The sequence below is a fragment of the Protopterus annectens genome, chromosome 14.part0, assembly GCF_019279795.1.
Source record: "Protopterus annectens isolate FY-2018-M chromosome 14.part0, PAN1.0, whole genome shotgun sequence".
Lineage (NCBI taxonomy): Eukaryota > Metazoa > Chordata > Ceratodontiformes > Protopteridae > Protopterus > Protopterus annectens.
In genome coordinates, this window is record NC_056748.1 from 425,763,844 (window position 1) to 425,791,063 (window position 27,220).

At 41.2% G+C, this 27,220-nt stretch overlaps 1 protein-coding gene across 8 annotated transcripts in view; it reads left to right on the forward strand.

Annotated features, from left to right (window-relative positions):
• Positions 1-27,220, forward strand: part of CTBP2 (C-terminal binding protein 2) — a 2,784,951-nt gene that overhangs the window by 2,540,452 nt on the left and 217,279 nt on the right. For all 8 annotated transcript variants that reach the window (XM_044056194.1, XM_044056191.1, XM_044056196.1 and 5 more), the window contains one exon: positions 18,744-18,950. In XM_044056194.1, coding sequence (XP_043912129.1) covers positions 18,744-18,950 — 207 coding nt within the window. The remainder of the gene's footprint in view (positions 1-18,743; positions 18,951-27,220) is intronic.

The following is a 27,220-nucleotide window of genomic DNA, read 5'->3' on the forward strand; positions in this document are numbered from 1 at the left end:
TGCCTAGCCTGCTGTTCTCTGTTTGCATAGGCGTGTGGGGGAGGTTATCCATATGCCTCTTTAGGGGCATGATACAGCATTTCTTTGTGTTTGCATTAGTGTGCAATTGTCCTGCTGTGTCTGTGCCAGTGAAATGCTGTCATGGCTTAGTGGTTCAGTACTGTGGCTATAGTGCACAGTATCCTGGGTTCGAGCCCTGTCACTGCTTTTTATTTTCATGCTGGACAGACCAGACTGCTTAAGGAACAGTAAAGCAAATATGAGCATGTTTACCTGACTTTGCCAGACCTTGCCCAACATTGCTCAATGTTGCCCAACGTTGCGCTAGTTAGCGCGGGCAATTTTGTTTACATATACTACATATGCTAAATAGTGGTAAAAGCTGCTTAGCACTGCTTTATATTGCTTAAAACATGACAATCATGCCTCAGGTGGTGCTGCAGGGCTGCCTATGTCGGATGCACATAGTGCATTCCCTATACATGTTTGTAAACAAGTAGTGTCAAGTTAGGCATCCCTTTTATTTTATGTGCGAGTCAGAGAGAGGTATCATTTCCAGGGTTCCTACTGAGCCAGTGTATGTGCTATGTGTTGCCTCTTTGCCAAGGCCAATTCATACTGGGCATGCCTCCTTCTGCCTACTGGGGCAGGCTCATGTTGTTCCTCCTCCGAGTCACGCTCTGCCTGTGATGGCCTTGGCAATGGAGGGGGGCTGTTTGGCCCTGCCCCATGCTGTTCCTGCTGCAGCTGTTTTCACAGGATCTTATTGTGTAGCATGGCACATACCATGACAATTTTGGTACATGTAGTTGGTGAGTACTGCAAGGCTCCACCAGATGTCTCCAGGCACTAGAACTGTGACTTGAGCATCCCAAACACACGCTCGATTACATTTCGTGTTTGTGCGTGTGCCTCATTATGGAATTCTTGTTCAGGTGTGTGTGCATTTCTGATGGGTGTCATCAGCCATGGCTCCAGTGCATATCCAGCATCCCCCACTAGGTGACTGTCAGGGATGTCTCCACTGGCAAATGTCTGGTACAGCTGCGTCAGATGCCAGATATGGGAATCATGGTAGCTTCCAGGGCAGCCAGCACACACATTCAGTATTATGCCCTGGGCATCACACATGACATGGCAGTTGATGGAGGGGAAGCCCTTGTGGTTGATGTAGGCCCTACCCCGCTCACTGGCTGGCACTTTGATGTGTATGTGCATGCAGTCAATTGCACCCACTACCTCAGGGTATTCCGCTATTTGCAGGAAGAGATGCATATTGCTGGCCAGTGCCTCACGGGAATTGGGGAAATATACATGATCACCGACATGCTGACATGGCATTCAGGAACTGGTGCAGTACCCTGGATGCTGATGCCTGCGAAATCCCCATCTTATCACCAGTTGGTCTCTGGAAGGTACCTGTTGCTAGTATTCTTAGGCCAACACATACCTTGGTTTCCATTGGGATGGGTTCCCCTCTGTTCATTCTGTGTGTGAGGCATGGCCTGCACAGCTCAACAATTTGCTGCAGGAGGTCTCTGTCCACTCTATAGCACTCCACTATCTCCAGCTCATGTAGCCCCTGGTAGGTTACCCTGGGTCTGTATACTCTTCTCCGTCTCCTCACTGTGGGTTGCTCAGCAGCATTCACAATGGCACCACCCTCAGCATCTTGCACATGTTGGCTTATAATAGCAATGGCAGCCCCTAACATTTTTTTGTCTGAGTTAAGCTTTTTATGTTTTCACTCTTTGTATACTGCAGTGTTTTTGAGAAAAACATGGGGGAATGTTGTTTGCAGAGTTTTAAGTGCTGGGCTGGGCTGGGCTAGTGTACTGCCTGTGTAATTGGCTGAGTCTGATTTATTTCACCTGGCAGCCCTGCTAGTTCTCCTTGGTTAACTTCCTACAACTTCTTTTCCTTCCTTTTCCCTTTCTGTTTCCACAGGGGGCAGCGCCATGCAAACAAGTGCACACACATGCACACAGGCTTACACAGGCTTAGATAGGTGCACACGCGCACCCACAGGCTTACACAGACTTAGACGGGTGCACACGCGTGCACACAGGCTTAAACGGGTGCACACGCGTGCACACAGGCTTACAAGCGCGCACACGGTGTAAGCACGTTTGCAAGAAATTTCAGATATATACACGGCATACACCTTCGGTTTCTGGGTTTCAGCTAGGACAACTGTAGACACGCCTTTTGCAATCCTGAGCAACTCATGTCAAACACAAGCCACTCTGCTCCATTAAGCTTACAGTCTTTCAGACATACCCCCCCCATGATATCACCTATCTTCTACTCTACTACTCCCCTACTCCTACACTTACACTCTAGGGACATGGCTCACATGCCAGGGAAATTTGGGATTCACTATCCTTATCCTCATTTGCATAGGATTGCCTACTAATGCTTGGTTATATCTCTCAAACTGAGCTTCCCCCCTTAGCAACCACTACTCAGTAGCCATGTTGTCTTCAGCCTGCCATTTACCTGCATGGCAGAATAATCTTTTTATTAAACATGCCTACTTTTATCTATTTTTAAATTATTTTCTGGTTTTTAAAGCACCGCACGTTTGCGCAGCGCTGCGCTATGCTTAAACATCGGAGATCGGGGGAAAAAAAATTTGATTTTTATTCATTTTCAACATATAAAAATGCCAATGGCCTTGTATTTGGCCTTTGGCATGCTTCCTCAAGTGGATGCATCCTTTATTTGGAGCTGTCATAGCTCCGTTTTGCTATTTGCAGAACGGTACTCTGTTACCAACATTTCTGCAAATAACTCTACTCTTCCACGGACAGGTTAGTGTTTCCTGGATCACAAATGTACCTCATTTGCATAGCTTTCAGCAGCAAATGAGGTAATTTGCATATCATAACACTGTCCATGCAAGAGTAGTTTTAGGAGTTCTCATACACACCCCTGCCGGCTATTGCTGAATCGCTCGGCAGACATATTGCCTGTCTGAAGTCTTCCACTACTCTTAGACTCCGTGTAAGCCTTCGTGAATCCGGCCCACTATGTTTACTTTGACATAAAAATACTACCACTATAAAAAAAATAACTTGTGCTGAAGAGTTTAACATTACACTTTTTTCAGTAGTCTCTATGTTTGCAGAGATAGGATCATTTGTTTGAAACGTGAGGATATAGTCTGATCCTATCAAAAAGCTTAGGACCTGCCCATTGGAAGTTACATTGTAAACTTCCAGAGCTTCATGGGGGCGGTGAGTTAAATAAGAAGCATCTTCTATAACATAAACATGTCTCCACTTCCTTTGTCTCCTGCCCCCCAAACACACACACACACACACACACAAAAAAAAATACATAAAATTTGGAAACTGTGCATTTTAAGGTGTTTTACCTGGTACAACAACAACCAGAAAGTTATCTCAAGGTATGTATAAATAATTATGGCATCTCGAGCATTTGTTAAGAGGTTATAATTATTAATGCATGGTCCCTCTACTGTTTTTCAAAGTCTGATTGCTTTATCTTTTATTTACCTGAGCATATTTGCTCAGTGTATTGTTTACTCATTCTTTTTCACCTCAGTATACATTTATGTTGTGTATGTAAGTTTAAATGTCATATTCTTCAGCCTACCATATCATGGCATATTCAGAAAAGAGAGAAAGTCCTGTTTTAGATTTCCTCAGCAACAGAATAAAACATTATTTTTCATTTTTAAGTGATTGTTCTTTATCTGAGGTGGAGATACATTGCAGTAAGAGTAATAAAGTAAAGGATGGAGGGCAAACTCCCTACTTATGTATTGCAAGGGGGATCTTCCCCTTGCAAAAACACGTTATTTGTTTTTCTATGGCTCTACTTTGCACAAAAGTAACTTAGATTCAAGTGCATGACGGCTGATGTATTTATTCAAGTGAGCTAGTTTCATGCAATAAATGCCACTCGGCTGTTCTTTGAACAGATGGATTTCAAGCAATAGTAGTGGATATCTTCATATACACCTCTTGATGTATAATTTCTTGGTAAACAGTGTGATAATATCCTCTGCATTTATGTATCTTCCTTTTTATTTAATTGCAGAAAATGTGTTATGTCAGCATGCAAGAAACTGCATTATATCATTTTGACTGACAGTGTGGTGGAGAAAAATGTTACATATGTGCTTATACTGCAACGAAAATTAACCAGACTTTATGACATGTAGGCATACCTCTTAACCTCCAGATTTTGGTGAGACAACCCTATTTTTCTTTTTAATTTTTTCTTTTTCCCTTCTAAAATTGGACATTATTTGGGGAAGTTCTAAGTTACTAGTACCAGGACTTAAAAATATCCCTGATTTGAGGCCTTTTCCTGAATTATTTTTGCTTTGTCCTAATCTCTGGAGGTAAAAGCTGAAAGCTATGCCTGTGGGCCACAGCTCATACCTGCGTTGGTGGAAGTATAAGCACATACTATACCACACTGGGATTAGACAAGTTGTGCTACAGCTTAATCTGTGCACTTTGTTTTATTATATTGTTTTAATAGCAACCGATTACTATTTATAAGCCTAGTGTATGAGTCACATCTTTTGTGGGGCATAAAAAACTAAAACAAGAGTTGTAAACTATCTGATTTTTATTTATTGTGATGTCTCTTCATGTTGTCAATATCTGTTGTACTTAGCCAGTAATACCCATATTGTCATGCTGAAATCTGCTAAAACTTGCTGTAGATTTCATTAGAGGAACCTATAGGTTTATATGGAGCCTGCAGTAGATGTGTGACACTGTAGTACACAGTCTCCCTGCTTCAGAGCACTTCTCATGGAGCATCATGGGAGAGGACTGCCAGATACTGGGTACATGCAATATTTTCCATCCCTGATGACCTGTTTACAACATTTGTGTATTGTCACTGTGACCAGGAATAAACTGTTTACATTTTCATGGCACTAAAATGTTTACCAATATTAAACATCTGATATGTTTTGGCAGTTACAGTTTTAGTCTATTTCTAGTTATTTTTATGATGTTTAAGGAAAAATTCTGAAATTACAATACTGGGAAAGTACAAGAACTGCAGGAACTTTTCTAGTGTTTACAGAAATTTCACAAAATGCCTGACAATGTAAGTAGTACATATAAGCTGTAGAGTGTAAAAGACAATCTCAGAACTTCAGACTGTCTACCATCAGCCCTCTCTTTGGTCAGTTAGAACATTTCTTCCCCATCACTGGGATGAAACTCAAGTGGGAGGGACTGTCGCACAACCAGGAAGGGTGGTTCAAGGATTTTGAACCTGGAAAGGTGTTGGGATGGGACATCCAATGGGCTGTCCATGAAGTATATCCTCTCACGTCTAAGAAAAGGGTATTCCCTCTTTTCAGCTCTGCTCTTCCCTATGTGGCAAGAGTAGTGGTTTCCCTTGTCTCTGCTAAGTAAATTGCACCACCCAGAGTGCCCTTCAGTGTATGCAAACCCCTTCCACCCCTAACCCCCAGAGCCACACCCCTTCACTCTTCACATTCCCTGCCTGACTCTGCCAGTGCCAGAGCCACTAATCAAACCCCGGTTGTCTAGATTGCAGTCAGGACTCCATCCTTCTGGGCCATGGAGACAAACTATTGGTTAAGCTAAATTATAATGACAGAAGCATTTTATTGCTGCAGATTGTTTTCCTTTAAACTACAGCCTGCCACAATTATTGCTGTCTGAATAAGTCAAGTTTGAGATGGCATTGTATTGGTATTTTGGAAATCTAAACTATATATGAGGGATAAACAGCTTTATGACATTTAATTTTTGTTTGTTAAACTGTTCTGCCTGTAGGGGCCTCACTGCACTATTGGAGGTTAGCTGAACCCTCCCATTCCAGAGGTGCAGATACTGTTCAGTTTCCCTTTGCCTGGGAGTTGGGGAGTTTTCCATTAAAATGTAACTTTGGCTTCCCCAGGTAATTACCTTATCAACCAGTTATTTTTCTCCTTTGCTAGCATAAATATCTACTCTTGATTTTAATGAATACATGTCACCTAAACAGACTGAAGATGCTGCTTACAGTTTAAGCAGGTTTTGAAGTGGTTTGCTGTTTTTAAGTCACATATGGATTTCCTACAGCCTCTTGTAGTGAGAAAGTAATGCTTCTACCACACTGAGGAAGGGGTCTTTGCTCTTTCCAAAACCTTCATTTGTTTCTTTGTGATGTGAGGACTGATTGGAACCTCACACGTTAATGTTTTATGCTGTATCACATGTCCTCAGACAAACTGCAGCAAAGTCTAATAGTATATTTGTAATGAAATTAGTTCTACAGTCTCCTGTAAATTGTATGGCTCAGTCTGTGTGTTTATGTTCAACAAGGTATACAATTTGCTTGAGCATGTTGGTTCTTATCATCTAGTGCTCATTGTGAGTCTCATTTGAGAGAAAATTTGCATGCTTGTCTTAATGGTAAAGATATTGTCAGAGCAGTTCTTTTTTTCCTTTTCTGTAAATGATTTACTTTCTGGAATGATCAGACCCTTAAACTTCATTGATAAAAATAACAGAGGATTATTTACTGTCCATCAGGAAATAAGTTATTCTTACAAGAAACTGGAGACTTTTTTGTTGATATTGAGCTCCATTTCTAAACAGGGAATGCCCATGCAACGGCTGATATTGAATTCTTATATTTTAGGTTGGAATTTCCAGTTATTTATGAACTTGCTAGTATTAAAGCTTCAAATTACTTCAACTTTTTTCGTTAATTCTCACAGAATTTGGATCTCTGAAGAAGTGACCTATTAAGCAAGTTAAACTGTCCCTCTGTACTATCAAGCCCAACACTTCAAACTGCCTTGTGTGCTCTTCAGGTAGACATTTAGTGAACTTCACTTTTTCAGTTGTGATGTTTACTTTTGGTTTAAAGGTGTAATGTTAAGAGGAACTGACCAGCCCATCATCATTCTCAGTTCAGATGCCCCCTTTTCTGGACTTATCTTGATAAATATGTTTAAGTGCCTGTCCGACATTAAAATGAATTATGTGACCCTTAAGTTGGTACTTAAGCTTTTCTTACTGAAGAGAGATGTTCATGACACATATCACAGATTGCCACTTTATCGGTAGTATTACTAACACACTGAGGCCAACAACACCAAAACATGCTCCTTCCCTATCTTCAGATTGTCAGTTTCAGGAGACAATGGAGAAAAGGGGTGATGCTGGTTACAGTAAATATGCTGAGAACTTGATTTACAGACTGAGATTGCAAACCATTATGAACTATATCAGACAAAAGAGTCTCATAAAAAGGCAAAATGACTGTCCCAAGAGATACGTACTATGAATAATATGAATCCAAACACAGCTCTTTAAAGTAGTAGATACAACTTGCAGTTTTAATCTGTCTTCATCTTAAGGCCTTTATCTCAGGAGTACTTGAAGAATTTTACACAACTTCGTTGTGGATAAGGAATACAGGATTTTGTTTTAGTGCATACCTCTCAATTGTACAGATTTTTACAGAATGTCTAGGTTTTCCCTCATATTTGTAAACCATTTTTCTTATAATTGTGGTTTTCTGTCGAATCATTATTGAACACTGAAGTCAGAAAATAATGACAGTCATTTGAGTTTCAGACTTCATACCATTCAGAAAATTCATGGTAATGCAAAATCTGTTAATTTATCAACTTTCTAAGTTTGTAAGAGCAATATTTCTAAATTATCTCTATTTTTGGGCCTTTTTCCACCCATTGTTTATGGCTATGTCCAGATTTCATGCTGTAAGAAGTTGAAAGGTATATGTTACTGTGTTCCTCCTCAGTTTGAAGGCATTATCCCTTGTCTGGCATTGAGTTTCATTGTCCTGTTGCTGGATAAATCTCACTTTATGTAAAGCATGGAAAGACACAAGTTTATATCAGCAGGTAAAATTTAATTTTGATCTTGGACCATTCTCCTGTTTTTGGGTTGTTTTGATATTCTGGGCAGAGTTTTATCAGGATTGCCTGAACATGATTAGACTGTGGTAATATGGTTCTTAATAGGTTTTAATTCAACCACTTTTAAATAAACTATTTTTTCATTCTGATAACTTGACCAACTTAGGCCTTCTTTAGCCTCTCATTGTTAAGGCAGGTATTGTAGAAGTTGGTAGTCATCCAGTTTAAACATCTACTCAACCATCATACCCTTGAGACACCCCAAGCTGGCTTTAGGTATCAGACTGAATTAAATACATTTCTAGTAAGAGACCACCAGTCCCTTTCTGGATTGGTTCTCCTTGACTTTACAGTAGCATTTAAAACACATTGTACTTTAAAACCAGACACAGACTCTCTCTGATCTGATAACTGTGTCCGTATTCACTCTGATATTTTTTGAGGGATAGATTTTATTTTATTATATATATTTTGTTATATTTTTCTTTGCAGTGTGGAGTCCTCGGAGCAGTCTTCTTTCACCACTGCTCTTCAGTGTGTACCTGCTACCTCCAGGAGACATCATAACACAATACTGATTGATAATTCTTTGCTGTACAAAAGTACCCACATATGCCTGTCTTTTGCAAAAGACAAAGGACTCAAGAGTCTGTTAAAATATCATTCTCATGTATATGACATAGACTCAATATATGTTGGTTTAGGTTAATTATGTACAAGTCTGTGGTCATAGTCACTATAGAAGGGAACAAAATAAGCAGTTGTCAGCTTTACCCTGTTGATATTAAGTTGGTAAGCACTAGTCTGATGCTGTCAGGACAGGTAGATAGCCTAACACCTCCATATCTTAGCAGGTAGTAATGGCCTAACATCAAAAGATGCTCTCATTTTAATGATACTATACTACTAATGTGTGCTCTTCTACCTCTTCAGCAGAAACTTACTATGAAGATAGGTGAAGGCTGCCAGCCTAGCCAAAATGAATTTTGTAGATAATTCTGTCATTTGTAAATATTAATGTAAGCCACATGCTTGTTCTCTTTGCTAAATGTTGAACTTCAAAAATGTAACACCATTGCACTCTGCTGGAGGAAAGCTGATAAGTCAAGAATGGTATAATTCTTTGATCTAAAACCCGGAGTCAAGATGTCTGGATGAAGGAATTCTGGCTATTGTTTTGAAACCAGAGTTAATTGTTAAAATTTGAATGTATAATGTCTTTTATTTCTCTGGCTTCCTGACCAGCTGCAATATTAAAAGGGCTATTAACCTCTGAGTTTCTGTTAGCCTGGGAACTAGAAAGAAATGATGTAATCTGAATTGAATCAGTAGTACTGTGTTATCAATTTAAACAGAGAGAATCAGAGGGCATTTGAGCATTTGTCTTGAGAACATCCAACTCACCAGCACTCTGCCTGTGTTCTATATGTAAGTTTATTTTAGAATTGTGTTTTTTCTTGGATATAGCTAGGAACTAGGAAGATCAGATTAGTTTTTTTCTGTACTGATGTCAGAACTTTTCTACTGTATTATTTTAAGCATTTCTCTGTGATCACTGAACTCTTGACTAGCACTGTGTATTAAGAAGCATTGTCTTGTGTTTTCATTATGTATTATCAAATACTTTTAAACATTTCAACTGTGGCTGATTTGTGTAGAGATAATTTAAGCTCTAAGAGTACATTGCATGTATTTAGTGATATTGTACATAGCCAATCCAATAGCCTTGCTGTTCAGTCACACTTACCATTTGGATAATATTACACAATTTAATTTGACACCCTTTCATAAGGGCCTTTTAGTAGCTGATAAATATTAGTGGGTGGTGGCAAGTGGTACTACTGTATAGTCTGGGTAAAAGGGGCACAGCTGGAGAACTTGTGCCATCCTTCCCCAGGAGTCTCTGTGTGGTTGTATATAACTCATCTCAAAGTGTGTATGTGTGTGTGTCAGCTACTTGGGCAGGGACACAAAGCACTGGTTGGACAGAGAGGGTGCTAGAGGTTTTAGCTTGCCCACTAGGCTGAGATCTGGACCCTATAGCTGTGTCAGTGGGGAGTCTTATTGGGGACCTGGAGAGAAAGAGAGAAACCAGCCCCAGACTGACTGTGATCTCTGTGTGCTCTTAAGGGAAATTGTACTTTACTGTGTGTGTATTTATTATCCTTTCCCTATATGGATGCCCCTCACTGGTGTTAGTGGTGACAATTGCGGCTCCTTGATTGTTGGGCTAGTGCATGGGCATCACATATTAATTCTTTGGCAGTGGTGGGATATCCACACCACATATTAATTAGTTGGCAATTGGTTTGTAGTGGTGTGGATAGTGAATTCCTGTAGCTTGTGTACAGTGATCACTGAAGGTGTTTTTGTACTCTAAATCAGCCACACAGTGAATACTCAGAGTTCAGATCACAATAGTTTTATTTCTTTTGTTAGCTTAGTTAGTCAGGGAGAGCAGGCAAGCGTGTCATCAGGGGAGTACAGAAAGCTGACAAGGAGCCAGCTGGCTGAAATGTGCCAGGCTAGGGGACTGGTGCATGGAAACCTGACTGAGGCAGACATGATTGCAGCTTTGGTCACAGCTGCATCAGAAAACAGCAACCAGGAGGATGATCAGACTGGCAGTGGAGATGTACCACACTCAGAGAATGGACAGCTCAACCTTTCTACAGAGAACTTAAAAATCTGTCTGAAGCTAAAGAAACTTGAGTTGGAGACTAAGCATGTGGAAATAAAAGCAGCAGAGAGACTGAGGCATCTAGAGAGTGAGGACAATGATAAACTGCGATGTTTGCAGGCTGGAAGAGAATGAGAAACTGCTACGTCTGGAAACTGAGGAAAAAGAAAGGCAGAGGCAGCATGAAAAAGAGATGCTGACTCCTCAACAGAGTCATGGAGGTAATGGGGAAGGGAGTAACCAGACCCCAGAAACACACAAGATCAGTAAATTTCTTCCACAGTTTACAGAGGGAGTTAATTTTGATAGTTTCATTCACATGTTTGAGAGGCTATGTAAACAGTATGATGTTGACCAAAGGCTCTGGGTACAGTTCCTGACCCCCTTACTCCATGGTAAAGCTGTAACTGATTTGTCTAAAATTTCTGTTCAGGAATGTTTTAATTATACTACTGTTGAGAACTGTTTGTTAGAATTTTTTAGGGTAACACCTGAAACATATAGGAAAAAGTTTTGTGAGCATAGACGCAAGGCAGATGAAAGTGTGTGTGAATATGTTGCTGAACTGAGCACTTATTTTCATAGGTGGGTGAGTGGATGTCAGGTCACTACTTTGGAAGGGCTGGCAGACCTTTTGGTGAGGGAACAAGCCCTTAGCACTTTGCCTGAGGACATGAGGATCTGGTTAGCTGATAGACAATGTGCTACTTCAGATGAGTTGGAGAAGAAAGGAGACCTATACCTAGGAAGCAGGGTATCCCTGCACAGGAAAGGGACCCCCAGCACTGCTCATGGGTCTAAAGGAACCCATGGTGGGCAGCCCAGACTGCCCCAACAGAATTTGCCAGTAGCAGGGGAAGCCACTAGTCCAAGTACATGTCCAGGACCTAGGGTTAAATGTCTTGAATGCAACCAGTGGGGTCATGTGGCATACATATGTCCATGGAGGCAAGCTGGGGAACAAAGTTGAGGGATCCAATAAGTGAGAAGGACAAAATGCCAACACTAGATTGTCTGGAAACAACAAGGGTACCAAACTACCACAAGAGGTTATATCCTATTGTAGTGAATGGCAAAGAGGCCATTGCTGAGAGAGACACAGTCTTTAACATAACTATTGTAAAGCCTGCAATTGTTACAGAGGAGCACTACTTGCCTGGGCAGTCTACTCCAGTCAGAGCTTTAGGAGGGACCCCATTCCAAATACCTTTGGCTAGGGTTTATCTTGACTGGGAGGGTGGAAAAGGAAACCAGCAAGTAGGTGTGTTTGAGGATATCCCTGCAGATGTCCTAATAGGGAATGATTTTGATAATGCAGTACCATGCACTCATGCAGTTACCTGCGGTCAGGCTTTGCAACAAGCATGTGGGTCTGGTAGCCTGGAGGAGACCCAGACAGACCACATACTTGCAGCCAGGACTGGTGGGGTGGTTACTTCAGGGAGGAAGCTACACTGTAGCAGTGAGACTGAGGGTGAGCCACAGCTGCTTGTGGGTACTGATGTTCCCTTGGGCAGAGTGACAGCAAAGGTAGAGGTGAGTAGCAGTAACCAGGCTGACAGTGAGACACGACTGTCAAAGGATGCCAGACTTCCTGTGGAAGGGGAGCTGGGAAGGATTACAAAGAGAGAGTGGAGACAGGCTCAGCTCTCAGACCCTACATTGCAAGGCCTGAGGCAGGTAGCTAGTGAGAGACCTGATTCTCAAAGGAAGGGGGAATCTGTATACTGGGGCAAAGCACTAATGTATAGACAGTAGACCCCTGAGGGAGGGCTAGAAGGTGAGAGGGTACAGCAGTTGGTAGTGCCTAGAGCCTACCGTCTGGCACTTCTAGCCATAGCCCATGATATTCCCTTTGCAGTTCATATGGGCATAAAACATACACAGAGATGTATTATGCAGAACTTTGATTAGCCTGGAATTTTCAGAGATGTAACAGGGTACTGCAGGACCTGTGAACAGTGCCAAAAGGTAGGCAAGGCAGGAGACAAGGTGAGAGCTCCTTTGATGCCTTTGCCTGTGATTGAGAAGCCATTTCAGAGGGTAGCTATGGATATTGTGTGGTCTCTGAGTACCCCAGGTTCCACAGGGAAAAAGTATATCCTAGTGGTAGTGGATTATGCTACATGATACCCTGAGTTAGTGGCTCTGTCCTCTATTGAGGCAGAAAAGGTGGCAAATGCTTTGTTTGAGATTTTCAGCAGGGTAGGTTTCCCAAAAGAAATAATGACTGACAGAGGTGCTAATTTCATGTCAGACCTGCTGACTTGTCTGTGGAAGTAGGGTGAAGCACCTGGAGACCACCCCCTACCATCCCCAGACTAATGGTCTAGTTGAGAGGTTAAACTCTACACTCAAGGCCATGCTACAGGCATTTGTGTACCAGTTTAAGAGGGAGTGGGACAAATATTTGCCCCATCTGTTGTTTGCTTACAAAGAGGTTCCCCAGCAATCCACAGTTTTTCCACCCTTTGAGTTGCTGTCTGGGCATAGGGTGAGGGGACCTCTAGATTTATTTCAAGATGAGTGGGAAGGTGAGTGTGAATCTCACAAGGTGTCTGTTGTGGCATATGTCCTAAACCTCAGGACAAGGATCAGGATACTCATGGGCTTGGCCCAGGAAATCCTCAGCAGCAGAAAAAGATCTGGTATGACAGGAATGCTCTAGGTAGAGTGTATGCTATAGGGCAGCAGCTAATGGTTCTCATTCCTGCCAGACACAACAAGCTGCAAGCAGCTTGGAAGGGACCCTACAAGGTGGTAAGAAAGGTAAGTGATGTTAAATACATTGTAGAACTGCTAGCCAGGAGCACAACTTGTACCATGTTAACGGGATGAAACCTGACCATGATAGGGAGTCCCTTGTGCTGAGCATTTGCAGTGGATTGCAGGAGGAGTCTGAGAGAGATCTGGTGACTGATCTCCTCAGTGAGGCTCAGACTGAAACCTCAGTGGAAGGGATATCAATGTCCCAGCATCTATCTCCTACCCAGTTTCAAGAAATCTGAGCACTGTTACAGGGGTTTGGGGACATGTTCACTGGGAAAGCAGGGTGCACCTACCTGGTGCAGCACCAGGTGGATACAGGACCCCAAAGGCATATTATGCAGGCCCATTATACGGTGCCTGAGAGAGTCAAACAGACTCTGAGGGAGGAGATACAGGAAATGTTGGAACTTGGGGTAATTCAAGAGTTCAACAGTCCCTGGGCCTCCCCAGTGGTGCTGGTGCCAAAGAAGTATGGCAGCACCAGGTTCTGTTTGGACTACATGAAATTAAATAGTCACACAGAGTCAGATGCTTACCCCTTGTCTAGGACAGATGAGGCCCTAGAGCAGCTGTAGTGGGGCTAAGTGTCTTACAACTATTGATCTTACCAAGGGTTACTGGCAGGTGCCCCTTGACTCCCAGTGCTAGAGAGAAGTCTGCCTTTGTGACTCCTTTTGGCTTGTATGAGTTCACAAAGATGTCCTTTGGGATGACAAATGCCCCAGTGACTTTCCAGAGGCTGGTAGTTCACATCCTAATAGGAGCAGGAGGGTTTGCCCTTACTTATCTAGATGACATTGCTATCTACAGCCATTCCTGCCAAGAGCACCTACAGCATGTCAGGGAGGTGGTGGGCAGACTACAGAGGGCAGGGTTGACCATTAAGCCCAGCAAATGTCAGGTGAGTATGGCAGAGGTCTCCTACCTGGGACATAGAGTGGGGAGTGGTAAGATCAGGCCAGAACCTGCCAAAGTAGATGTAATTCAGGCATGGCCTGCACCTGTTACCAAAAAGTGGGTGAGGGCATTCTTATGTGTCCAGGTACTACAGAAAGTTCGTCCTCAGTTATAGTGCCATAGCTGCTCCCCTCACTGATCTGACAAGGAAAAACAGGCCAGATAAGGTAGTGTGTAACCCAGCATGTGAGTGGGCATTCCAGGAGCTTAAGGAGGCTTTGGGAGGACCCCCTGTGTTAGCTCATCCAGATTACAACAAAAAATTTGTTGTGCAGGTGGATGCTTCAAACCATGGGGTGGGGGTTGTACTTAGCCAGATTTCTTCAGAGGGAGAAGAGCACCCAGTAGTTTATCTCAGTTGTAGGCTCCAACCCAGGGAGGAATGCTGTGCAGCTGTAGAAAAGGAATGTCTAGCCATAGTGTGGGCACTGCAGAATCTTCAGCCTTATCTATATGGAAGAAAATTCACTGTAGTGACAGATCGCAATCCCCTAACATGGTTACACAGAGCCAGCCAGCAAAATGACAAGTTGCTAAGATGGAGCCTAGGGTTGCACACGTATGATATGTCAGTGCAGCACCACAGTGGGATTAGCAATGCCAACGCAGATGGGCTCTCAAGACAGGCAATGGGGTAAGGTATACTCAGATAGACCTAACTCTCTCAAGCAACATTTCTCAAAGGTCACTTGAAAAACTAGCTTGAGTTTTCCGGGGGAGGGGTGTGTGAAGATAGATGAAGGCTGCCAGCCTAGCCAGATAGAATTTTGTAGATAATTCTGTCATTTGTAAATGTTAATGTATGCCACATGCTTGTTCTCTTTGCTAAATGTTGAACTTCAAAAATGCAACCACATTGCACTCTGCTGGAGGAAAGCTGATAAGTCAAGCATGGTATAATTCTTTGATCTAAAACACGGAACTGAGATGTCTGGATGAAGGAATTCTGGCTATTGTTTTGAGACCAGAGTTAATTGCTAGAATTTGCATGTATAATGTCTTTTATTGCTCTGGCTTCCTGACCAGCTGCAAGATCAAAAGGGCTACTAACCTCTGAGTTTCTGTTAGCCTGGGAACCAAAATGAAATGATGTAATCTGAAATGAATCAGTGGTACTGTATTATCAGTTTAAAGAGAGAGAATCAGAGGGCATTTGAGCATTTGTCTTGAGAACATCCAACTCACCAGCACTCTGTCTGTGTTCTATATGTAAGTTTATTTTAGAACTGTGTTGTCTCTTAAATATAGCTAGGAACTAGGAAGATTAGATTAGATGTCAGAACTTTTCTACTGTATTATTTTAAGTCTTTCTCTGTGATCTCTGAACTCTTGACTAGCACTGTGTACTAAGAAGTATTGTCTTGTGTTTTTATTATTAAATATTTTTAAACCTTTCAACTATGACTGTTTTGTGTAGAGATAATGTAAGCTCTAAGAGTACATTGCATGTATTTAGTGATATTGTACAAAGCCACTCCAATAGCCTTGCTGTTCAGTCACACTTACCATTTGGATAATAATATTGCACAGTATAATTGGACACCCTTTCATAAGAGCCTTTTAGTAGCTGATAAATAGTGGGTGGTGGCAAGTGGTACTACCATATAGTCTGGGTAAAAAGAGCACTGCTGGAGAACCTGTGCCAGACTTTCACAGGAGTGTCTGTTTGGTTGTATATAACTCTTATCTTAAAGTGTGTGTGTGTGTCAGCTACTTGAGCAGGGACACAAAGCACTAGTTGGACAGAGAGGGCGCTGGAGATTTTAGCTTGCCCACTAGGCTGAGATCTGGACCCTATAGCTGTGCCAGTGGGGAGTCTTATTGGGGACCTGGAGAGAAAGAGAGAAACCAGCCCCAGACTGACTGTGATCTCTGTGTGAAATTGTACTTTACTGTGTGTGCATTTATTATCCTTTCCCTATATGGACGCCTGTCACTGGTGTTAGTGGTGTGGATTGAGGCTTCTTGATTGCCAGGCCAGTGCATGAGTGTCACACTTATTGCTATTTATTTTCCTCTCTCCTATCATTATATAACATTCTCATCTTTCTGATAATAATCAACTCTCTCTTTCTGTCTCTCTTTCTCGCCTTGTCCTTAATTTTACCTCCTGTTCATTACTCCTCCTCATCTTATTCTATTCCTCTGTCTGTTTTGGCAGCCAAATACTCTGTTACTTCTCACCTCCATATATTATTACAAATATAGCTAATATTTTGAATAACCATGTATTAGTTTACTTGACATAGGCTGTCCATTTCTGAAAGTGTCCTGCTACTTTCAGTACCTATTGCATTCTTGATCACAATTTATTCTAGTAATATTCTGTAAATGCATTTCAATCTGTGTTTTATCTTTTGTCAGGATTTTCTCCACTTATATATAATTACTTATCAGCTACTGTAAAATGTTTTATGTGTGTTTTGTGGAGCCTTTCACCTCAGCTCAATGTAAAATATTTAATCTGTTGAAGGGCTTTTCTCCCCTTGTATATAATTACTCATCAACTGCTTTAATGGTTTTGAATCTGTTGTGGAGCTTTTCCCCCTGGGCTTCTACTGAAAAGGAACCATTGCCTCAGTTGGACTTTTCTGGTTATCAAAGGACAAATAAATAAAATAAAAAAATAGACATATTATGCGTCCGTGATTTGATAATGAGAAAACAGGTGTCACTTGTTGGGAACAAGCATTCTGTCATCTTCTGAACATTGTATACATAACAAGACATAATAAAACATCTTGTTCAGTTGGATAGTTTACCTAAACTGATAAATGTTTTTCTTTTAAATTTATGATAACAACAGTCTGTAAAACGCATAAATATAGGTCACACAGGCCATACTAGTGGTGTAGCGGGATAAAGGCTTAACTACTGCACAGCCGACCTGGGTTTTATTAGCAGGTCAGGCAGCTGATGAAGAAGCAGGGAGGGGTAGGCATGCCCATCCTGGTAGGGAGGGTGCTTGTAGATGATGCTCCTAAGGGGGGCATGGTCCATAAAGGGGAGTTTCCTTCAGACATAGTCCACAAGAGTTGAGGGGTGGAAAGGGAATTGTGGGTACAATGTATAAAAAGAACCCCACTCAGATGGAAGCACAGATATTCAAGCCCCCACAACTGGCAGTAGAAAATACTAGAATATTCCGTGTGGGGGTATAAGGATGGCTGGTATACCAGGCATGGGCATGAGACACTGGGGGCCAAGACAAGAGTGCTTGTCCATCATTGAATAAAAATCTGCTTGAACTTTTACGTGGATTGTTTTTTCCTCTGGAAAAAAGACTTTATTTTATTTTTAATAAGTTTGGAGTTTTGCTATGTTAGCTGTAGCCAGGGTCCGACATTCTGAACAGTTATCCTTATTCCTAAAAAAAAAAAAAAAAATAAATAAAAAAGTGGGACACACAGCATGTACAGTTAGTTCTTAAATTCAAATTGTAGTGGCTACAGTATTAATGGGGAAAGACGTGTAAGTATCGGGTTTGTATGACTTCATTGAGTCAAGACCATATGATCGAGTTTCTAAAAAATCTAAATACAGGAAAACATTTTTGCAAGGGGCATCTTGACTATATGAATTTTGAGTTTCCAATAACTATACTGAATAAATTCATATAATCCCATAAGTATAATATTTCCCAAGTCCTCTAGGGATTACATTCAAGGATTTAACCAAGCAAGCAACATGTACAAAACACTGTGCAATATGTTTTAAACAGGTTATTTATTTGTTTTCTGCAGTTAGGTGAGGAATAATTTACATTTAAAAAGCCACTGCATGTTTATCATGGTTTCAGTTTATTAAGTTTCAGATTTTACTTTTCCCAGTATATGCAGCACTGGAAAGTTATGATGTCAAGGGGCATTAACTTCCGATGTGGGCAAGAAGAGCTACATGTGTAGTTGGGGAATACATTCTGGAAACTGGTATGCCAAATAGTGTATAATTGTAAAATTCCTGGCTATGCCCCTGATTATTTTATTTTAGCTTCGATTTTGGTGGAGAATCACTTTCTGTGTTGGTTTATTCACCTTTAAATCTGTGTACAACTGAAAACATTGTACTTTTAAAGAGGTATGAGTACCATATACATCAATTCGTACCTTCAATAAAAGATTGCTAGCAATACCCAGGATTTTGTAAGAAACATTATTTTTCATACCTTAGTTTGGCAGGGTCATCCCTTTGCAGTAGTCTTCTGTACTGAATAAAATCTAACAGACCATCAGAATCTTCAGTCTACTAAGAATGAGCTTGCTTTACTAAGTCTTTCCTCTTGCATGTTACTTTTGTTTGCTATAAAGTTTTCTTAAGAGAGTACACATACATTAATGGTATATTATTTTAGCGATGTGGATATACTTTTTTATTTTGCAGTGCTTTGATCATTGAAAATTTACTTTAAAAATAAATGTCATCTTTCTTTTCTTGTAGGAATTGCAGTTTGTAATATTCCCTCAGCAGCAGTGGAAGAGACTGCAGATTCAACAGTATGTCACATATTGAACCTTTATCGACGGAATACGTGGCTGTATCAAGCATTACGTGAAGGTACTAGAGTACAAAGTGTTGAGCAGATCCGGGAAGTGGCCTCCGGGGCAGCTCGTATTAGAGGGGAGACTCTGGGCCTTATTGGATTTGGTAAGTTGCAAATACTATGTTTAAAATATACAGTATTAGCATTCTCAGCAATCCTTTATTTTATTCACTGAGATACTCTTCTATACTAGGGCATCTTTCTGTCAGTCATTCTTATGAAAGGATGGGAAGCTATATCATGTTACTAAATTTGCTGGTACTATCCTGATGAGCTGATATTATTAGTTATTTCTATCCCAGTCAGAATAGCTGCAGTGTAATTCTTCTGTTATCCCATCTCTTTCCTTTTGTGGTAAATCACCCAAAAATTAATTATTCTTCATTGACTTTTCTTTATCAAAAAGGTTAAATAGAAAATGCCTAAAAACACCAAAGCATATTTTGTAGGGAGGTGAGCCCCAATCTGTCCCCCATGTAGGGGACTGAACCCCTAACCGCTAACTTATATATACCATCTCCATGGTGATACAACAATGGGAAAAATAAAGGCCTCACTGCAGTGCACTACAAACTCAAAAAATATAAGTGCATGTGGTTTTGATAAACCATGATTAAAAGAAAATGAAGAAAAGCCGCTCAATGAACCTACATTCATCAGAACATAGGCATGCATATTTGTTCTGACTGTACAAACCACTGAAATCAAATAAATATGCCTAAATGTTAACTGATTATGTTATTCAAAACAGTTTGGAATAAACAGTATGAAATCCAGCTAAGAATGGCATTATCTTAGACTTCATTCTGACAGTAATCTTTATGCTTCCAACCAGTGGTCATACCCCCTGCAATAAACAGATCATAATACCATCATCTTAAAGTAGAATCAAACACAGTTATAAATAAGTAAGTCATTCTTCCTAAAAAAGTTCCAATTGTTTTACAAAATAACTCAGGAATTAATATTTATTTAGAATAAGAAATAAGGCACATACTTTTATGACTAGCTGCTACATAACAGGTAATATGACATGTTATAGCAAATGATTTATGAAAACTGAGGTGCACACAACATGTAGTAATAGTTGTAATCAAGCTGTACAGCAATAAAGGGAACAAAGTATTTAGAGTTAAGCAGCTTCAATGAGTCTGGTCATAACAGTCTGTGAACACCTTGTATGTCTTACAGTTTTAACACTGATGTCATGGGATGACATGATCGACAGACAACAATGCTTTGCCAGAGATGGCCTGCAGCTGTCGCCTTTGGGATTCCGGATATGGGCCACCCCTATTGCGCCTTTTTTAGGCAAGGTTCAAAAGATAAATTCACCACTGTAACAGGTACAAGCAAGCAAAATCTGAGGGTAATGCTACTCAATGCTAGAAGTCTAAACATCAAAATGCATTCACTCGAGGCACTCCTTAAATTGGAGAACATCGACATCTGTGCAGTGACAGAGACCTGGTTCAAGCCTCCAGAGAGCACCCCTGCATTACCAGGCTGTAATTCATACCATACCTTTCAGCAACCTAACCTGGACCGAAACCTTAAAGGCGGAGGCGTGTCTATATTCATTAAGGGTATCCACACCTCCAGCCTAGTTGCTCAGCATAATGCATCCAAGATTATCCAAGTGCAACTAACTCTGGGCAAGACCGCAATCCAAATTGTAACTTGCTACAGATCCCGCACCATGCCCCAAGATTCCCACTCCTCATTTCTTGATACACTGGAAAATATTAGGGTACAACCCAACACCCTAATAATGGGCGATTTCAACTACCCCACCATTAACTTGGAAAACTACTCATGTATCAACTCTTTTGCTCAATGTTTTCTGGAATTCATAAATTCCAATGTCCTGGATCAACTTATCCACACCCTCACCAGGGGCAGCAATATCCTAGACCTGGTCATTACCAACATGGGTGACCGGTGTTCCACACCAGAGGTCAATTCCTCATTGCTCAGATCCGACCACAAGCTAATCACCCTAGACATCCACATCCCGCCCCCACCCCACCCCGTTAGGGAAACCACCGTAATAAATGTCTCCAAAGCCAACTTCAAACTTCTTAAGACAGAAGTGGCAACTTCACGACATCCATGCAGATGGGCAATAGAGGTACGACTGCTGAATCCTACACAAATGCACTTTATAAGCACTTACAGGAGTGCATGGATCATGCTACCCTAACAGAACCAAGATTTTACCTTCCAAAAAAAAGGAAGCAATCTGGTGGTCCCCTGCCATAAACAAACTCTAGAACAGAAGAAAGAAACTGTTGCAAAAAATAGTAAAATGCCATGATTGGAAGAACTCCCTGTTCAGCCTCAGTAAGAAGCTGAGATCCCTCATAAAATCCTCCAAAGCTAGTTACAAAAACAAAATCACCAGTGATTCTAAAGACAACCACAAAGCATTCTATAACTATGTCAAGAATCTCAATGGCAACATTCAGATCTGCTCTGAGTTACAGCACAATGGCACTAAATATACAGAACCAACTGATATTTCCACCATCCTGGCAGATAGGTTCAGTGCTAACTTTACCCTCCTCTCACCCCCTAAAGGGCCCATCTCTATACCAGAAGAATGCAAAGTTCCTGTAATTATGGCTGCACAGGTAAAAACCACACTCTCCAAAGCCAAGAACACAGCATCCATGGGACCTGACAACATCCTAGGTTGCATTCTACATGAACTACAGAATGAACTGGCACCCCACCTGAGCACCATGTTCAATCATAGCCTCACCTCAGGCTTTATGCCCACTGAATGGCGCACAGCGACGGTTATCCCACTCCATAAAGGGGGAGCCAACACGGACCCTGGGAACTACCTCCCCATTAGCCTAACGAGCCTGGTCTGCAAGTCCATGGAACGTATCATCATGGAACCTATAAACAAAGACATTTGTTATCTCCAAATTCTGGATCCCACCCAGTTCGGGTTTGTAAAAGGCAGATCATGTCTCCTAAACCTGATAGACTTCTTTGAAGCAGTCACCAAAGCCATAGACGAGGGTAAGGTGGTTCACACAGCCTATCTAGAGCTCGCCAAGGCTTTTGACACCACCCCCCACTCTGGAATTATAGATAAACTGACTAAACTAGGTATAAATGCCTATATCACAAGATGGGTTGCCAACTGGCTCACTGACAGAACCACACTGTGAAAGTAGCAGACTCCAAATCCGACTTCAGACAAGTGACAAGTGGAGTACCACAGCGTTCAGTCCTGGGTCATCTCCTGTTTGGTATCTACTTTTCTGAAGTACAGGCTAACACAGAAGGTCTTTGGCTAACGAAGTTCGCAGATGACTGCAAACTAGGAGCCATAATCAAAACTCCTAACGATGTGGACATCCTACAAAAGGGCCTCACTGAGACAGATGCCTGTTGTCAAAGCCATGGCCTCAAGCTCAATGCCAAAAAGTGCATTGTCATCCCCTTTGGTTATAAAGTTGATAGAATAACAGGTTTTGCATTAGAATGCATTTTCTGAAGTTTGCTGATAGTTATATAAGATGTTACAAAAACAGTAATGATCTCAAACTGTACCAGTGGCTGTCTAAGTGAGAGGCCAGTCCAGTCATTCCTCATTTGGTGGTGGGGAACAAATAGGCTGATTGGCCAAGAGGGGGTTCATGATCAACAGACAGTGGAGGAAGGAGAGCTAAAAACAGTTTGTTGTTTTATTTGTCTGAGTACCAAGCCATATATTGTGCAAGGGAATGGTAAGACAGAGACATTGTTTTCATCTTATGAGGCATTTCCTACAGATTTTATTTTTTCGCTAAAACTTTGGTTTACCTAGACTGATTCAGTACAGATATTTTCTTTTAAGATGCTCACTTTATTAGAAACAAAAGTTTCTGTTTTCCTGGCCAGGGATTCTTAACTGTCTGTATTGTAAGATCCAGTTTATCTGAATGCTACATCTGTGGGATCCAATTGTTAAGAAATGTAAAGAGAGGCTTACACTAAAAAACAGCTCCACACAATAGTGGGAGGTCTGGCAAAAAGCCTGTATGTTAAATCTAATTCTAATGAGTTCAGCATCATTGCCACTCACCAGCAAGAAGTCTGGTGAGACAGACTGTTTTTTTTGCCTTCTGTACGTTGTTGCCATTAGTGTTGTCCAGGGTGAGACCTGGTCAAAGAGTCTTGTGTTATTTTACTTCAGTCTGCAATCTGATGAACTCTTCAGGAGTGTCAGCTGGTGACTTCAAAGCAAGGGTGCTGCATTAGGTAAAATAATGGGTGGGGAAAATTGGAATGGGGTGATGCTCTTTTACAGCTATTACCCGTGATCAAACAATATATGGTATCATTCAGTTTTGCCCACATAAAACTCAGAATGTACCTACTCAATGTTGCTACTTTACTGACTATATACACCCCAGGTGTCTGAGTGCAATCAACAAAGTCAGCCTTAAGTGAAATTAAACCCTAGACAAAGGACTCCATGGGCTCCGCTGTTGCATACTAGTTCCCTCCTTGTACCCCAGCACTGTTTTCCTTCATCTTGGCCCCACACCATCCATGCAAATTACTTCTTTCTTCTTTTTCATATTTTCTCTTACTTGTTAGTTTCCCCGATGCTTTTAACAAACCCTAACTGGAAGGACTCCACTATAATAAGTTTGGAGGCAGTAACTGAATTAAACTGATGGTCTGCAAGCTTAGGGTTTTAGTTGCCTGGGGTGCATCTTAGAGCTTTTTTACAACCTTTTGATCTAATGATGACCTGAATCAAAAATCATGACTAAGGAAAAAAGTCCAGCTTTATTTCTTTTCTTTTCTTCCAAGGGAAATAAGTTCTGTCTAAAGTTTAATGTTCAGTGCTAACAAAACATTAGTCCCACAATAAACAGGTAACTCAAATACTTACAATGATATAAAAAATGATATATAAATCCTACTGGGGAATAGTGCTTGCCTTCCTGCCTATCAAATAAAGGCAGTTACCTTCTGTGTACTCTCCTGTTGCTAGAATGGGATTAAAGTAAAAGCACAAAAGGCTAAAAGCATATATTATATACAGATGGGAATCTAGGTGAAAAAGATAAAGAACATGGGTAAAACCCCTAAAGAGACAGGAGGGAAGCATAGCCAAAAACTCAACCAGAGCTGTTAGACTGCAGCATTGCTCACTGTAACCCTCGGCCAATAATCAGCTGCAATCACAATACACATCCTGCCCAGACCACGACAGATAGCCTTGTACTGAGCACAGTGCTGCTGTTTGACTGTGATGGAAAGTAAAAAAAAATGTCCAACCTACTACTTTTAGATAGACTGCAAAACACTCCCCCACACACACATGCAGTCATTTCTGTCACATATAATCCATTTACTCATCATTTACTGTATTATTTATTTATTTATTGACATTTGTTAACCAGGTTTGTCCAACTGGGCTTGTGGCGCATTTTCAGTGGAGACCCGAGGAGAAAAGCTCCAGTAGTACATTTTAAACAAGTACAATTTTAAACAGTTTTGATATAATAGCAGTTATAGCAAAAAGATTCACATATGTTGGGTTACATGCATAAAGTTAAAGTTGCATTAAAAAGAAGTTAAGTAACAATTTTACATTGATATAGTTCAATAGGTCAACAATAAACATTTTTTGTTTGTATAAAATTATGCAAATGCATGGTAGACACATTGGAGAGAGAGGTGTAATGAGGTACTAAGTATGGTCCTTTTGAGGGTACATAAAGGGAAGGAAGACTAGGTAGGGTCATGGCAAGGGCAGGTTCTGGAATTGAGAAAATAAGTTTTTAGTTACTTTTTAAAGTGTGAGGTGTGGGAGATTGAACGTAAGTCAAGGGGAAGTTTGTTCCAAACATGAGCAAGGGAGTGTCTGTAGAGAAGTTTGCCTACTGACCTTTTTGGGTGGTAGATATCAAGTAATTGTTGGTTAGAAGTATGGAGGGTCCAGGATGGGATGTAGATGGAGACTAATGAAGATAGAGATGGACAGAAGGAGGGTTTATAAAGAATAGAGTGTAGCATATGAAATTGATAAGATAGCAGAAATTGGGGAAGTTCAAGCCATTGAAGAGAGTTTAAAGAAATGCAGTGGTGTGAGTTGTATGGGGAGTTAGTAATGAATCTGGCTATTTTATGGTATGTCTGTTGGAGTTTGTTTAGAGTGGAGGCCTGTATATTAGTAAGAACTAGGGCAGCGTATAAGAGGGAGGGGAGGAGGAGTGCCTGGCCCAGGGTAAGTCTAGATTCAGGGGTTAGGAATTTTTTGTTCCGATATAGCAGACCTAATTTCTGTTTTTTTTTTTTATACATTGGAGTATGTGTAGGTTGAACTTTAGTTCATCATCGATAATGACCCCTAGGAGTTTTGTGTGAGTGTCAGGTTGGATAGTTGTATTGTTAGAAGATGTAATAAAAAAGGAGGTTTTGTGATGAGAAAGAGAATGGGGAAGGAAAAGTAGGAGTTTGGTCTTTTTGAGATTTAGGCTCAATAGGTTGTGAGAGAGCCATTGTTCAGTGGATAGTAGGGCCTGTTGGGTCAGGGAGTGTAGTTCAGGAATGTTATTTGAGATGGATGTAAGTGTGGAGTCATCAGCATACTGAATAAGGGAGGATTCTTTGCATGAGATGTAAAGATCATTGGTGAAGATGTTAATCAAAAGCGGTCCCAAGATGGAGCCTTGGGGAACACCAGTGGAGATGGGAAGGAAAGGTGAGGAGGATGAGAGCCATTTGACAGATTGTTCCCTGCCAGATAGGTAAGTATTAAACCAGGCAAGTGCAGAGGGGGATAGGTGGAGATTTGTGAGTTTGGATAGTAGTAGAGGATGAGAGACAGTATTGAAGGCTTTGGCGAGATCCAGGAAGAGACAGGAAATGTGTTTATTGTTGTGTAGGGCCTCTGCAATGATATGAGTGAAGGAGAGAAGGGCAGTGGTGGTGCTGTGGTGAGGACGAAATCCATGTTGGGTAGGGGTAAGTAAGTGGTGTGTGAGGAGGTGATTGAGAAGCTGTGAGTGAATACATTTTTCTAATATCTTGGAGAGGGGGGACTGATTGACAATGGGTCAGTAGTTTGAGTGGTCAGTGGAGTTTCCACCTTTATGAAGAGGGATAGTGAAGAAAGATTTCCAAAGGGTGGGGACAGTTGATTCCAGAATAGATCAATTAATTAGTATAGATATAGGATAGGCAATTGAGTCAGCAGCAAGTTTGAGGAATGTAGGAGATAGATTGTCAGTGGAAGGAGAGCAAGGTTTTAGCTTGTGTAGTAGAGATTTGATGTAAGTAATGGAAACTGACTCAAAAGAAAACGTTTTGTTAGTGGGACTTGGAGGGGTGAGTGTTGCAGTAGAGTTTGGCTTAGAGGCTACCAGATTTAGGATGGAAGAGATAAAGTGTTTATTCAGGAGGGTAGCTGTTTCCTGAGAAGAAGAGTTAGGGTATGGGGAGGGATCAGAGGGCTTTCCAGGATAGAGGATGTTGTTGAAAGTTGACCAAAATTTTTGAGGATTGGATTTGTTGTTAAGCTGAACAGAGCTATAGTATAACATTTTGTCATTAGTTGTATGTTTTTTGCTAGGTTCCTCAGTTGCCTATATTTTTGAAGAAAAGGTGGTTGTTTAGTTTTAGTCCAGGTTTTCCAAGCACAATCTCTTTGTTTCATAAGGGACCTATTCTCTTTGGAGAGCCAGAGAGCATTATTTGATTTTACTCTGATCTTCCTAGAGGGAGCTAAGGAGTTCAGAGTATTCATGAAGATGCTATTGAAAGTGCTTATAGCATCATTTAGGGTGATGTGTTTTAGGATGGACCAATCTATGTTGTGGAGAATGGAGTTAAATTGGGATGAATTGAAAGTCGATAGTTTTCGACAGTCTTTGATAAGGTGGGGTTTAGGAATATGGGATTAGTGTCTTAAGATGGTGGTAGGGAGATGATCACTGAGGGAGTCAGGTAAGGTGGTGGGATTGTGGCATTGGTGGGGGGAATTGGTAAGGATCCAGTCTATGATGGAGCTGGAAGTGGAATTTTTATGGAAGCGAGTAGAAGATGTTATAAGTTGGTGGAAGCAGTGTAGGTGGATACTGAGTTGGGGGGAGTCAGTTGTGAGTTTGGACCAATCAATGTTGACATCACCAAGGATAAGTGTCTCATATGGTATGTTGTGGGAGAACCAGGACAGGATGTTTTCAATAATGGGCAGATTGTTACCAGGAGGAAGATAGAGGCTATTGCAAGTTTTTTGTGAGGATTTAGATGGCAGTTAAGGATGATGATTTCAGCTGGGAGGAAGTCAAGAATTGGGGAAGGGTATAGTGAGAGGTTAAGGTTGTTTGAGTAGAGGATGGCCATGCCACCACCT